General features: G+C 36.6%; 1 protein-coding gene across 2 annotated transcripts in view; it reads left to right on the top strand.

Annotated features, from left to right (window-relative positions):
- Nucleotides 1-15,994, top strand: part of LOC128497952 (epidermal growth factor receptor-like) — a 106,765-nt gene that overhangs the window by 89,383 nt on the left and 1,388 nt on the right. The window contains exons 15-26 of one of the 2 annotated variants that reach the window (XM_053468194.1): nt 4,237-4,394; nt 5,139-5,177; nt 5,909-6,050; nt 6,263-6,385; nt 8,802-8,900; nt 10,443-10,628; nt 12,201-12,356; nt 12,476-12,551; nt 12,657-12,803; nt 14,800-14,897; nt 15,309-15,473; nt 15,569-15,671. In XM_053468194.1, coding sequence (XP_053324169.1) covers nt 4,237-4,394; nt 5,139-5,177; nt 5,909-6,050; nt 6,263-6,385; nt 8,802-8,900; nt 10,443-10,628; nt 12,201-12,356; nt 12,476-12,551; nt 12,657-12,803; nt 14,800-14,897; nt 15,309-15,473; nt 15,569-15,671 — 1,492 coding nt within the window. The remainder of the gene's footprint in view (nt 1-4,236; nt 4,395-5,138; nt 5,178-5,908; nt 6,051-6,262; nt 6,386-8,801; nt 8,901-10,442; nt 10,629-12,200; nt 12,357-12,475; nt 12,552-12,656; nt 12,804-14,799; nt 14,898-15,308; nt 15,474-15,568; nt 15,672-15,994) is intronic. The other variant, XM_053468193.1, reaches the window with a different exon arrangement.

Here is a 15,994-nt window from a genome sequence, read left to right as displayed (position 1 = left end):
ATTGTTAACCCCTTAAGGACAATGGGTGGTCCCTAAACCCATTGAAAACAATGCATTTTGAGCCCGTACATGTACGGGCTTTGTCATTAAGGAGTTAATGTAGTAAATGACTATTGTAGCTGCAAACAGTTGATTTTTTATGGAATATCTTCATAGGCGTACAGAGGCCCTTTATCAGCAACCATCATTACTATGTTCCAATGGCACGTTGTCTTGGCAAATCCAAGTATAAGTTTAAAAGGCTAATTGATCATTGGAGAACCCCTTTGCTAAGAAATGTCCTTATTTTTGATGACATTAGTGACTCACAAAATGCCATATTTTTTTCTTTTTGGATCTGGCTGTTCTTTCAAGGGTATTTGCAAAAAAGACCTTTTGCTAAGAAAATGTCCTTGTTTTCCATGAAAACAGTGACTCCTAAACCCATTGAAAACAATGCATTTTGAGCCTATACATGTATGGGCTTTGTCATTAAGGGGTTAATGTAATGGTGGAGTTGTAATTATGCGAGATACAGGTGAAGACATGAAAGGTCCAAATTTAAAGTCACAGGCTCTTGCATTACCTTGCAAACAACTTGCAGATTAGTGAATGAGGGTGTTGAGGATGACTGGAGTTGAGTGAGCTATTCAGTACTTGGCATAAGTGGAACTCTAGCAGAGCCCCGACCTAGTCTCTTCTTGGCCAACCTTTCATGGACCCAGCCAGACTCTCCTGCAACACAATAAAAAAAAATACTCCAGCACGATTTTAACACACAACAACCAGGATGTATATTAAAACTGGCCCACAAATGATCACAGAAAAAAGAGTGTCAGGAATCCCCAGGACGACATAAATAAGTGGAGTTTCACTTTTTTCACATATATCACGCCTTCCTTAACTCCATAAATAATCTGCCAGAGAAAATTGCTAGTTTTATCTAAAGCTTACATCCAAAACCCTCAGTATCATAAAAGAAAACTTTGCAAATTATATAGTAATGAATGAATGAATGGAAGAACACAATTTAAACTGAATTATTGCTCTGCATGAACACACAAAAGTGTGGATGAGATGTTGAAGAATATTTCTCACTTTTAAAGTCTAGCCCCCTCCATGCCCCTTGAGACATGATAATCATTTCCTCCTTCTTTGCAAGCTGTTCCCTGTATTCTCTAAACGTTTGGAGTTGGATGACTTCACTTCTATACACAACATAGTTAGGTTTTTTAGAAATTGCTTGAACTGGCAAAAAAAGAAGAAAAAAGAAGGGGGGATGCGGTGATTCTGTTAAAAAGCCAAATTTCCTGTCTTGTATTGTGGGATTACAAGAAGAAAACGATTAAGAAAACAAATAACTGTTTTTGATTTTTCATTTATTTTCTTTGAAAATATTGGTACACCATAGAATTTACAGAAGCGATAAAGAGAATAGGCTATGGTGGATTGCGGCTTCCATTCATTTATTTATAAAGACACTAGGCCTCAACCAAAAATGTAAAGTATGCTTAGGAAAATGTGCCTGATTTGTTTGTTTTATTCTTTTTTTTTTCTTTCATTTTTTTTGTTATTTTATTTTTGCTTAAAAAGAGAATGAGAGTTAAGACTTACTGTTTCCCAAGAGAGTCCTGGGAAAGTAGAACATGAAGGTGATAAGCAGATACAAGGAAACATTTTTACTTTATGAACTGATATTATCTATAACACAGCTATAAAAATCTATAAAACATGATCTTTCTCAGATAAACATAAAACTTTCACTAACTAAAAACACATTTGTGCAGGAACCTTTCCCATCATGTATTCTCTCAAGGAAAATTTGCCAAAAAAAAAAGAAAAAAAAAAAAGAAAACTTTTACCATGATTATCTCCCAGTGTGCACCTTGGGTGGCTTTTTACCTGGTGGTTTAGAGACGGAGCTTTCTCCTATCTGATTCCGTTCTTGGCTACAAACAAACCTTACAGACGTTTACAAGTCCGCTTTGCTTAATTTGTATTTACAACCTAATCAGTATTTTAGGAAATAAGTATTTTCTTAGATTTGTTTAAGAGAATGTGACAACCAACAGAGCTGTAATTACTTAGAACCAATCCAGTCAGTGTTCATGTTACTTATGCCCTTTGTGGCAAGTAAGGTTGTTTCTTTGGAACGCTTTGAAATTGATTCCCCTAAAATGGCAATTGGAAAGAGAGTTTGCAGTTAAATTCTGGTTTCGACCCCTTGACCATCACTTCATGACTCAGGCCAAGGAGTTTGGGTAATGCATCCATCTAAAACTACACTTGTGAAGGACTTCCACCTCAAAGTATTTCCTTTATAATAACCTCACTTAGAATTAAATTTATGTATAATATACCATAATATGGATAGCATGAATACCAGTAAACAGCAAAGGTAACAAAGCCAGGAGTCATCTGTAATCCTTCATCATGATTGCATGCTAAAGCTGGATTCAAATTCTTCAAGATTATGGGTGGACCATGTTTACAATGTGGATTCCTAAAAACATCCTTCTGATCTGGATTCCAGCATTTGTACATAAATATGTCAGTGGCGGAGGCTATCTCCATCTCCCAAAGGTTTCAACAGAATCCCAGCATCATTGAAGTTCAGTACAATCAGAAGTGAATATGCTGAACTGCTGCTTTTGCAGCAGAGTTTCGTTGGTGAGCATGGAACTTGCATCGGAAACACCTAGCACCGAATATTATCATTTAGTATTACCAATCCTTAGTGATATATGTAGCCAGATATCAAATGTCATTTCTGTTTCTGGAGCGAGCACCATAGAGAGACAGGACACATTTAATGCATCCTGACGTGACTTATGGCCGTACCATAATTAAATCACAATTAATCATGTGATTTAATCATAATTAAATCACATAATATGCTTAAAATACATCCACACTGTGGAAAGAAGCATGGTGGCACACAAGTAGCATTCTTTGTCACAGGAAAAATATTTGATAAAATGTCTTTCATGGCTTTTCTTCTATCTCCCGTTAATTAATATAGCCATGATACCAGAACTGGGAAGTATTAAATTGACCTTGTGACTGGAAAAGATTACATTTTTTAACAGATACAACACAGAAGGACAGCACTTGAACTAAACAATGAGGAAAAACATCTGGATGTAGTTTAAACAACAGATGTCCCACGCATTATCTACACCACAGCCCATCAGACCATGGTCAATGGAATTAACTCGTTCTGTGCTAAGAGCTCTGTTTCTGATGAACCAGAGATTCATTACCCTTAACGTAATAATTACATTTTACTGTCACATCATTATTTCTGGTACTTACAGAAATACAAGGAAATACTGCAAATTCTTCTAGATTACTCAGTGGCCAAAATATATGTTAGATAAATAGTTTACTGTTATGAAAGACACAAATGTGTCTTTTTGAAGACGGGGATTTTTATGATTTCAAAATATGTGCAATTTGTATAGAACGTAGAATGGGACGTGATGAAGTGTTGGATAAATGTTACTGTTATATGACTCACTGCAAGCAGTACACAATTTCATATACCAGCGGGTGTCCTTCCTGCCAAAATCCTAATTTCAGTGTTAATAAATTGTAACATTATCAAAGACTACTCAGGTGCTAGTATAGTAAAACCGATGTACACCGCCTTGGTGGCCAGAAGCCATTCTTAGATTTACTTGTATAGGTCAAAGATGTTCCTATCCTGTCCTAAGGGGCATGTTCACTTTGACACTCGCATACTGTATTTTAGTTTGCTGTCTAATGCCTTATTGTATACTTACCAACACTTACCAACACTGGAGACTAGTTTAGTCAGAGAAGTGTGCTGCTACTCATAGTTCTCTCCGAAATAAGGAGGAGGCAGTGTAATACCTTGATTATTTTCCACATATTTTATAAACAAGCAACAGTACTCTCAAAAAATGGAAGACTGGTCAGACATTATTCTCTTCATCTTATGTTTTCTTTTCATCAGGAATAATTCACAGAAGGGTTTGTTGTAGTGTTGTGACTTGACTTTATATTATGGAGGACCAACGCCTGTGGGCCACTGCTGCAGGAAGAGCTTGGCTAGCTCTGTATAATGCATAGTTAAATCGGCAATATTTCCTCAAAGTCTTGTCGCCAACTGAATTTTGCTTTATACAGGGCCAGTCACTTTTGGAGAAACTTAATGTTGGCCCTTCATAATGAATAGTGAAGTGAGAAACACAGAACTGTTACCTGACAAATCTTAAAATTGTCTGTCTACAGGGTCAAGAGGACTGTACAAAATGTTCCCACTACAAAGATGGTCCATACTGTGTCCAGTCATGTCCATCTGGAATTCTGGGTGAAAATGATACATTGATCTGGAAGTATCCAGATCACAATGGAGTTTGCCAGCATTGTCACCCTGAATGCAAAATGGGGTAAGTGTACATAGAGCCTGTCTTTCAGTATGCCTTCATCATAATCCTCTCCATTTTGTCAGGGGATTTATAGATTTGCTTCAAGAACATGCTGCTGTGTGTTTTGCTGAATAAAACACAGGCTTCATATGTAAGTTAAGGTTTGCTAAACATAAAGGAATTGTTCTGTTACTTATTTATGGCAACTGACTTAAGTTAGTAAGCTTGTTTACACGTATAACCTCTGGTACCTGGATGTATTTTGAAGAAGAGACCAGAAGAGCTATAACTATACATACCCCATGTTGACTGTTGCTTTATAGCAGGATAATGCCATGTTGACCGTATAAGATCTTATTGTTCACAAGACATTGGTAGGCTAGCAGGGAACCTAAACCAGAGTGATGCTCCAAATTAAGATGACCTGGTATTACTGTTTAAAAAAGTAAACTCTGCAATGAAAACTAATTGGCTGACAGGCTTGGGTTTTACTGAGCTGGGATGGCACTGGTAATCAGGACAGGTTGGCCATGCTGAATTATTTGATAATTGACTAATCGACATCCATTACATAAGCCAGAAACTGACAAATTGGGTTAAGTGTGGCATTAAACAATAAATAGATTTTTTTTTTAAACTGGGACCAGAATGCCACCTACTGGCTAGTCTTAATGATTAATAAAGAATGATTGTTATTAGAGAAAGAACTTTTTACTCTATGACCAAAACAAAAACTTAAATGATTCTTTATTTTTCCTTCAACAGATGCGAAGGAGCAGGAACTGCAGGTTGTCCACTTCCTTTGTAAGTTTTATGAGGTCTTATGACTAAATCTCTGATGACGTATTTCAAACACTTATCTTTTAACATTGTTATGTTCAGCTATTCCCATATCCTGTAATGTCAACACTTGAATATAACTTTTACTAACCCGACTGCAACACGGTATGGTTTAACACCCCCTTTACACTATTAAAATATAAAAATGTTTAAATGTGCTAAACAAATAAAACTTAAAAAGATGAACATTAAACCAAGTATAACAAAGCATACAGTCCACCTCCCTAAGACCCTCAACAACCATAATAAAGAAGTCATCCACCATAACCTCCTGCAAAGTCAACACAGAGTTTTGCATATTGCGCTTGCTACAAGCAACTCATCCTCACCCAAACAATCCATCTACTGTCTCAATTCCCGTTGAAACATTCAATAGATTGTAGGCTTGCCAGAGCTCACAAGAGCAACATTAAAGCATAAAGGTTCATCTTGGGCTCAGATGTACTTGGAATCCACTGTTGTGTTCACTGGTATCTCAGACTGATTTGCTATAACTTGTAAGTAGTTTACATAAACGTTCTCTACCAACAAGTAGCTCCTGATGGTGAGGTGTGTTCCAGTTTACTTGGCTCTTACTTGGCTCTTGCCTCGAGCATTAGAAAGGCTGAAGTTTTTGATATCTTTGAAACTGAGTTTAAGAAAGTTAGTAAGCCTGTCATATTATTCGTAACAATCCTTTTTACTTTGGTTTGTAGGTCAAAAGTTGCATCCATTGCTGCTGGTATAGTCGGAGGAATCCTTGGAGCCCTTGTGCTTGCACTTGTTACCTACTTCTTTATTCGCAGAAATCGTATCCATAGAAAACGCACTCTGCGCAGGTTACTTCAGGAGAGAGAGGTAAAATCAGAGGACATGGCGTCTGTAGCTTTTTAAATACACAATGTGTACATTATTTATCTTTCCTATTGTCATCAGTTCATGAAAATATTCCACACCAAAGTACTATAAACACTGGTAACAAGTTTGCATTTGTATCCCTGTGAGTTTCTTATATGACCTTGTACTTTCCATGATAATAAATACTTCTTCATGCTGTTGTATATTCCTAGCTGGTTGAGCCTGTCACGCCAAGCGGAGAAGCTCCTAACCAAGCCCTTCTTCGAATTCTAAAGGAGACAGAATTTAGGAAAATAAAGATTCTTGGCTCAGGAGCATTTGGCACAGTCTATCAGGTAAGGTCACATGTGTTTTTCAGGTGGGTCAAATAACATATGTTGCCCCCGTTCATAGAAACACTGCCATGTAAGGGTTGGCTAACCAAACATTCAAACATGTTTGAATATCATTGGCCAATTTAGTGATGCCACAGTTATGTAATAATTGTTGGCACAGTATATATTGATATTCAAAATATTAATTATAGAGTACATCTTAATAAACTCTACATTGTAGGCTGTATCTTCTGTACCTCCTGTCATTTCAAGTGACCACAGAGGGACTCTTTTGTTTTAAGAAGTGTGGTTAGAGATGTGACTGGGGATGTTTACCAATCCTTTTTTGTTAGTTATGATCTATTATTAGCTATTTACTGTATGTAGATGCACAAGACATTTAGAAGAATAATGTGCTTTGTTTGGGGGGAATATACTTTGTACATGAGTGTTTTAAAAGCATGCAGACCATACTTCTTAATTTTATTTTATTCAAGCTCAGGGGTAGAGTTTTGATGGCATGTTCTTTCAGCACAGGGTATCGGTCTTCATGAAACTGAACGCGAGTAGAAATATTAAGAAACTGCACATACTTCTACATTCTTTTTTGGGGGAGGCACTGAATGGTGGGCTCGGTCCCCAAATGGACAGAGTCCTGCACTACCTGCTATGTGACACACATGTACATATGTACATATCTTTTTTTTTAAAGAAAGGCAGGCCCACTTTTGAGACCCAAATCCAACTATTCCTTTCATTCCATGATCGTCCTCTTTTGTTGGAGCTCAGACTATTTAGTGGCTCCAAGTGCACTACTAGAAGTCAAAATGCACATACGGTATATACATTATAATAAAATTTTGTGAAAAAATATAACAATCACCCATATGTCTGATGTCTTCTCAACACCTTTAATTGTTAATGCAAAACAACACCACTAGAGGGAGCAAGGCTGCGACATTTGTTCTGTATCGTAATAAAACAAATAGACATGCACACTACACATTCACTTTTCATTGTGGTGACATTTTCACTGGGAACGCTCTGCCTTTGGTCACTTTATTAGTGGTCTCTAAAGCTGTGCAACTGCTAGTTCTGGCCCAATGAAGCCCAATAAGATGCCCTCCAGTATCATGAAGAGGGAACTCCATAATCGCTGTGTTGTGGGACCCTATTTTCATTGCAGGAGAAACCTACTTTAGAAAAACTAAAGGAATTCTAGGATGGCTGTTATGTACCAAGTTGTTTCAGTTATCTGTATGCGCTTTTGATAATTAATTGGAAAAAAATCACGGAATGGTTAATTTTTAGAATGTTTGCAATTTAATAGTGTTTGCAAGAGCCCTCATATATCTGTCCGTATGCAGACTTCCCATGCCACATTAACTAAATACGAATGAAAGCTTTGGGATTTTATGTAATTGTATGTTTAAATATTAACACAAATATGCATCATTTGCTTTTCTTATATATATCACATTTTCAAACAAATTATGCCTTCAAAATTGCAAATAATAAGAAATAGAAAAAGTGGTAGAACTACAGATAAACATTCATTTCAAAATCTTGACTTACTTTCAAAGCTTTTCATAGCAGCCCCCCTACTTACATTTCTTCAATCATCTCAAAATACATTCCTACCAAACCTCTCTCCTCATTCTATCTTCTGTTCTGATTTCTACCATTAGCTCACCTTTGCTAGTCCTTCTCCTGCTTCAGACAATAGGTCCAGCAATATTATTTTTGTATTTGTAAGCTTGTTTGAGCAGTCAAATTGTTAAGTTATGCACTACTTCTTATGTCCTGTTTACCCTTTGTACAAAGCTGCAGAATATGGTGGCACTATAAAACACAACAAATAAAACAAATGCATAAAATAACAAATGGGTATATGTTAAGTGATCTATATGGATTCAAAACAAGTCTCGTACAGGTGGCGGTATAAGTGGAAAAAAGAAAACATGACATTTCAGTGTGCCACAAAAACGTATAATATTACATAGGCCCAATGAGATTTGATATCCGTCACAAATTAAATTGCATCATGTGACCACTGTCATTTAATATGTTTATTATACTGCATTTATAAATAGCTGTCACGTTTTGGACCAATGAAAACTGATTCCACTTCTCACAATTCCTAAGAGTTTATGTAAGAAGGGGCATATTAAGTAGTATTAAGTATTCTCAATGGATTGAGTCGAGCAAGGCCATCAAAGTTTATATGCCAATCATAAATTCTAACATTCTATATGGCTAATACGGTAATTAATTCACTAACAACAGATAACAAAAGGGCCATAATTAAGAGACATTGATATGGTATTGACAGGACTGAGAGCCCTATGTGAGTACAAAAGCACATAGGGTTTTTGGAAAGGACAGCAAGCGCTTGTTGTGTGTATGACTAATTAACTTGGTATTTTTATGTGTTAAGGGCCTGTGGATACCAGACGGGAAGGGAGTAAAGATTCCTGTCGCCATCAAAGAGTTGAGAGAAGCCACATCGTCCAAAGCCAACAGGGAAATTCTTGATGTGAGTATTTGAGTCACGGAGGTGATTTTCCATGATAATTCCTACGTAGTGTACTTATACCGAACACATTTACATCAGTCATTAATATCATCATTGAATTAGTAGTTTTTTTTCCGATAAGATAATATATATATAATATAGTGTTATGGTAGGATGTTATTGAAAATATACTTTTTTATACTTTATTTGAATCCAATTTTCTGGAGATGTTTGGGTTGGCAAATAACATATCTGTCCATTCCCACCATGCAAGTTCTTTGAAAAACCACAATTCCCATAGGCTGTTTTAGGGAAGGTTGTTTTTAATAGATTGTTACACAAACTACCATGCATACTTTAATTACATCACAATGTATCTCTCCAAGATAAACCATTCAAAACAAAAACTGCTTTTGTTCTTGTTTTGGAAAATCTGTAAAAAAAAAAGCAGTAGAGGAGAAAAGATATGTTTCCAACCCTGTGTAATAATAGTTAATTCAGCGAGATTGCTCATCTTTTAAATTTATCATAATGCAACGCTACTTAAGCAAAATAAGCAACATACCTGGGAACTCTCTGGGTTTGACCCAAAGATTGCCAGATGAGCACTGGTTCTCCGGGTCAAGACCCGAATCCTTGACACGCCCCGCCCCCTGCCCATTTCCAGCAGGAACGCCCCTACAACATCAGTGGGAACGCCCCTGACATCAGCGGGACCTCCCACTGACATCACGTGACCTCCCACTGATGTCACGGGACCGCCCCCTGACGTCAGTGGGCAGTCCTGGCCGCGTCCCGCTAGGTAAGGCTCCGGGTAGCCGGAGCCCAGAAGATCCCAGGTATGATAAGCAGTAACACAAGGAAAGGTACCTTACCTTCTTTTTCTCAGAATCTGCATGATTTTTCCTCCCGTCTCTTTCGATGGGTCATAATCTAAAACTTGAAGGTCAGATGCTTAGGTGTAAAGTAAGGAGGTTTTACTCTGCCGCAAGGGTGGTAGGTAAATACAACAGCCCTGCAGAAACGGTAGATATTTATAGAAAAGGGGAATTTAAACATGCATGGAATAAGCATACAGCCTGATTTTAAGACAAAAAACGAGGATTAATTAAGGTCTGAGTATTTACAGCAGGAAAAAACAGACACACTAGTCGGCCTGAATGTTGTTGTCTGCTGTTAAATTTTATGAATCAATGAAATCCTGGGCTTGGAATTTGTCAATTTAAATTAATAAGCTATTTACATCAATATTATATGTTTGATAATGTGTTTCTAAATAAGAGGAAAGTAAGAAACAGCTGGTATAAACACATGCTAATAGTAACTAAACACTTTCAGTTAAATGACTGAAAAATAAAGTTTTATTTAAAGGACTGGAAACAACTGGATCTATGTACAACCTCATTCTCAATGAGATTTGGCAAAAGTGCTTGAGGTGCTGTCTGGCTTGTATGAAAAAAACATAATTTAAGGGAAATTATTTACAATATGAGAATCGCAAGACTATAAAAGTGAAGCACAAGATGTCTGTGTATTTTATTCTTGACATATTTTGTATTTTAGGAAGCGTATGTCATGGCCAGTGTTGACAATCCCCATGTTTGCCGTTTATTGGGAATATGTTTGACTTCTACTGTCCAGCTGATCACACAACTCATGCCTTATGGCTGCTTACTGGACTATGTTCGTGAACACAAGGACAACATTGGCTCAAGACATCTTCTCAACTGGTGTGTGCAGATTGCCAAGGTAAGCATTCAGACATTTAAACTACTAAGATGTCAACAGTTATCATGCTACATTTTATGAATGTCTAGTGGTAGTATCCATCGTATCACGGTAGATGTCTCATGCACTTTTATATCAGTGTTCGGTAATATTTGCAAAGAGTGGTTCTATGCCTGTTCACTGTCTGTAAGGCTGTGACATCTTCTTTATAGACACAGAGAGGTTTATTCACTAACAGACATGACAGGAGAGTTGTGATTCAGCCCCTATACATTATGAAGGCCCAACATTAGTGAGCTTCTGCAATAGGAAGAGCTTGACTGTCCCTGCACAATGTATAGTTAAATCAGAGAGATGTCTCCAGATTCTGCACACCCAGTAAATTACACATTATGCAGGGCCAGCTCTAGCCTACTAAACCCGTTGGGTTTGGCCCTTCATTATGCATAGGTGAATTGAGAGAGTTAAAACCACAACTCTCCTAAATCTCCCATGCCAACTCCTTTAGTAAATGTCACTTCAGAACCACGGCCTGCTATACTGTAATAATAATTTGTCACAGAGCAGCCATAACAGCCCCACAGGACATATGCGGCTTTATGGGTTGCAACTTTTCTCAAGAAACTTGGAAAACTCACAATCGACCGTTCAAATCTGTTATGATTTTTCACAGCTGTCACAGTACATATTATACATTTATTTTGAACCACTACTGTCTTTTTACATTTAATCCTCTTTTTAAGCCAGTTACAAACTCAACCCATTGAAGATAAACAATATGTGGGGGGTTTTTATTGCCCAACATGGATAATAGGGGATGGTTAAATACTTTTCCCATAAGTAGTTTGATGTCTACTTCAAATGCGCAAAACAAATTCATATTAAAGGCTGGAATACACTATAGCTAAGAACATACAATATTTCTATAATATTTTTAAGTCCTAATATTTTTAAGTCCTATAGCAAAAGTGAAAATGTTTGTAAATCATTCAACAACTGCTTTCATAAAATGAAAAGATCCGTTGACCACCTAATATAGTCAGTAAAAAAAAACAACCAAATACATAGATAGGAGGATCACAATGGAAGGCAATTGGCAGATGAACTGCGTTAATGCATTGGAATATACAGTATATTTTTAAATGACATGAACATTATTTAATGGCAAGAGACATTAAGGGTAGCAATCTCATTCAAAAGCACAAAATCCATGAGATAGTTAACTGTTTGAACTGAATTTTACACCCCATATGCTTTGCAGATTACATCAGCTATGATATCACAAATTACACCATTGATTATAAAATGATATAACAAATGACATCATAAATCACCTAATAGATAGCGCAAATGATGGCTTCATCATTAGTCAGCTGATACTGGCTTTGCATCCTGGGCCAAAATTTTATGGGTAGGAGGAGTTGCATGGTCAAAAAATGCATACATGGGAGGATTCAAACAGGGCCAACAGCTACCAATTGTAACCAGCAGCCCCACCAAGCTGCCAGCTCCATGCGCTTTATGTTGTTTCCCAGAGATAATGTGGTGGACACTCAAAGGCTTAAAAGTTATCCATCCTCATATATTTTGCAGGGTATGGGCTACCTTGAAGACCGCCGTTTGGTCCACAGAGATTTGGCTGCTCGAAATGTTCTTGTGAAAGGTCCACAACATGTCAAGATCACCGATTTTGGGTTGGCGAAACTACTGGGGGCAGATGAAAAAGAATATCACGCAGAAGGAGGAAAGGTAGGAAACCACATGACTTCAGTCACACACACATATGCACTGGTGGCTGTGACAATATTCCATGTAACAAAAACCCAAAATATTGATGTAAAATATCTGAAAACATTATGTCGTTGTAGGTACCTATTAAATGGATGGCCCTAGAGTCAATTCTTCATAGAATTTACACCCACCAGAGTGATGTATGGAGTTATGGTAAGTCAACCAAGAAGTTGTCTTCATATTGATTGACGTTCCGTTAACATGTGTTTCATGCCTTAGACTCCGTATTACTTACAATATATGTTCTTGTGCTTACAGGGGTTACTGTGTGGGAATTAATGACATTTGGATTGAAACCATATGATGGGATCGCAGCCAGTGAAATTTCAACAATTTTAGAAAAGGGGGAGCGTCTTCCACAGCCTCCAATCTGCACAATTGATGTGTATATGATCATGGTGAAATGTGAGTTATATGTGTAAATATCATGTAAATACATATAAATACAGTATCTTGCAAAAGGTAAAGCAGAACATTAAAATTTAAGTCTGTATGATATTATTGTAAGGTGACATTTATGTTATTTTGATAAGATTTTATAAAGAAAACACAAAAATATGTTGCTTGCGGCATGTGTTCTGGACGGGTTTTTTTTGCCGCAAAGGGTGCTTCTGAAAGCATACAGGTTTTTTTAATTTCTTAATAAAACTAACAAAATAAAATCCCGTTTAGAATGAAATTTTATTGTGTTTTTTTTAATATGAGAGATTTATTAAGGGATCTGAATACTTTTGCAAGGCACTGTATATATGAGTATAATGTATACATTCATGTGATATACTGTTGTAATTTGAAGAGTTAATGCATGTGTCTAGACTTATTGCTGCATTTCATTTAACAGTCTGCAGTCTCCATAACAGTAGCCCTCTACTGACCCCTAGTGTCTACATAATGTTACTGTATATTCCACATCAACGGGATCTTGGTATCTGTGAACCAATGGTTATTATGGTTTGTTTAACCCTTTTCCCATGTTTAGTGTACCCTCACATTGTTTTTTCAAGGACACATGGGGCTTTCTCTTTATGCAACTTTTTTTGTATAGTCTGTCATTTAGTATGAACTAAATGTAAAAACCAGCAGAAAATTTGAGGAAAAACTTTTTGCAGTCTTACTTAGGATTTCTTCCACAAGTTAAGTCACACTGGTAATCCCTCCAATTAATGTCCAAAAACAGAATAATACTCCACATAGTTACTTTTGTTTTTTTAAGGGAGCAAAATGCACCCTTACATATCACTTAAAAAAAAAATGTGCGAATCTCTGCTCGGGCATTTGCGCTGTAACCGGTACTCGCACAGGTTACACTGGATCGGACAGTAGGAAGCTAGGGCTGTGTAGATCTTGCAGATAGACATGGCAGCATATAGGCATTACTGTGTTACAATGTTCTACAGCCACCAATTTCACAATACTGTATAATGAAACAGCATAAAATGTGTTTCAATTGTGGAAATATGATACATTATTCCATGTGCAACCACTTAAATTAATTATATAAATACGGTAGCTATCAAGGTTGCATATGACATTATATATATATATATATATATATATATATATATATATAATATATATTATATATTCCATCTCTTTATTCACAGTCCCTTCAACAAAAGTTTCTATCTCTGTCCATTTTAAACGTTATAGCACCTACATGGCCACATTTATATTTTTTCTCCATTAGTTTATGATTCTTTATTCACTAAGCCAAAACATTCATACTTGAATGAAGGACTATTTTTCAAGGGCAGGGGTGCTATCTAAAATATTTTGTACTGAATATACGTCAACTAGTGGAAGCATTCTGTTAAGAAAAATATATAACAGCTATATAAAAACTTGCATGGACAAGAATCTCTTGTCAAAACATTTTTTAACCACAGAAATGCAAAAAATGAAAACATTACTTTAATCAGTTGACTTCTTGACGCCACCGCAGACTTAATTGGATATTTATCATTGAAATATTGACTTGGAAAAAGTTTTAAGTACCTACAAGTCAATATTTCAATGATATTGACTTTTAAGTACCTACAAGTCAATATCATTGAAATATTTACTTGTAGGTACTTAAACCTTTTTCCCCTGTAGAGAAGTATGCATTAAAAATGGTTGATTCTAGCAGAATGACAAATCAGTAGGTCAAGAGGACAGTAGTTTTAAAGAGTGTTGATTCCACCAACTCCTGACATCAGGCCATGGTATCATATGTATGTTATGTATGTTATCTGCTCCTGTAGACTTATTTATGTGAAAGGCTGAAGGCTTATGTTTTGATAGACATCAGTATTAAATATTTATATTGTTTTTTGTCATTGGTTTTTCTGAAAACACTGTCAGAGCTTATTTTAAGAAAATACACGTTTTAACAAAATCTGCAATTTTTGCATTGCCTTAGGTTGGATGATAGATGCTGAGAGCCGTCCCAAATTCAGAGAGTTAAGTGCGGAATTTAGCAAAATGGCTCGAGACCCAACACGCTACTTAGTCATACAGGTACGGTATGCAGTGATTAAGGGCTCCAACACTAATCTAAACTACTGCCTGATCCAGAGAGAAACCCAAAATAGGCCTTGTGATAAAGAAAGCACACTGAAAGATGTTGTAAGATGTTGATGACCTCAAGGAATCTGGTGACCCATATGTAAACTCTTAACTTTAAGAACATTACCGATACTAGTCATTAAAGTAGAAGTTGAGAAGAAAGTTCAACTCTTTATAATGTTATCTGATATTGTTTGGTAAAGTCAGTGAGCTGCAATCCCCCCACTAATATAAACCCCCCAACAATATACATTTGTTTTTTCTATTTTCATTAGGAATAGCAAGTACATAACGTAATATGTTTGACAGCTCTTAAATGTATGTAATTCATTCAAATCATAATATTTTTTCTTCCGTGCCCAGGGCGATGAAAGAATGAACTTACCAAGTCCCGTTGAATCAAAATTCCATCATGCGTTGGTGCAAGAAGAAATGGGAGACATAGTTGATGCTGAGGAATACCTGATACCAAATCAAGGGTTCTTTAGCTCTCCTTCAACCTCACGGACTCCTCTTCTGACTACGCCGGTACCTGCTTTTCATCGCTGTTTACTTATTAGTCAAATTGATTAGGGTCATGTGATTAGAGCTAAAAATAATGTCGTTTTTTTTTTCACCATCAGCAGGGACCACCGGTTAGAGAAGACAGTTTTATTCAAAGATACAGCACAGACCCTACAGTCATTTTGGATGACAGTGTGGATGATGAGTTTCTTCCTGCTCCTGGTTAGTAGCTGTGTATTGTACTCAGTAAACAATTGAAATATCATAATAACACTGGGTCATTTCCCAGATATTAAAATGAAAAAAAAAATAAAAAATTTCATGCCACATTCTTTTACAGCATTGTTAACATATTTGTACTGTATTGTATATGTTTGAAACTTGGAGCTGATCCAGATACTATCCTTTAATCATGTTAACTCAGCATCAGGACTACCCATCATAATGCAGATTAAAGCTGGCAGCACCATGCTGCGGGTTCAATATAGAGAGACATGTATCTTATTAGTGGGTACGTTCTCCAAGGACCCATTGTTTTTTGGTTT

Source organism: Spea bombifrons, chromosome 5 (assembly GCF_027358695.1).
Source record: "Spea bombifrons isolate aSpeBom1 chromosome 5, aSpeBom1.2.pri, whole genome shotgun sequence".
Classification (NCBI taxonomy): Eukaryota; Metazoa; Chordata; class Amphibia; order Anura; family Pelobatidae; genus Spea; species Spea bombifrons.
This window is presented reverse-complemented; position numbering and strand designations above follow the sequence as displayed.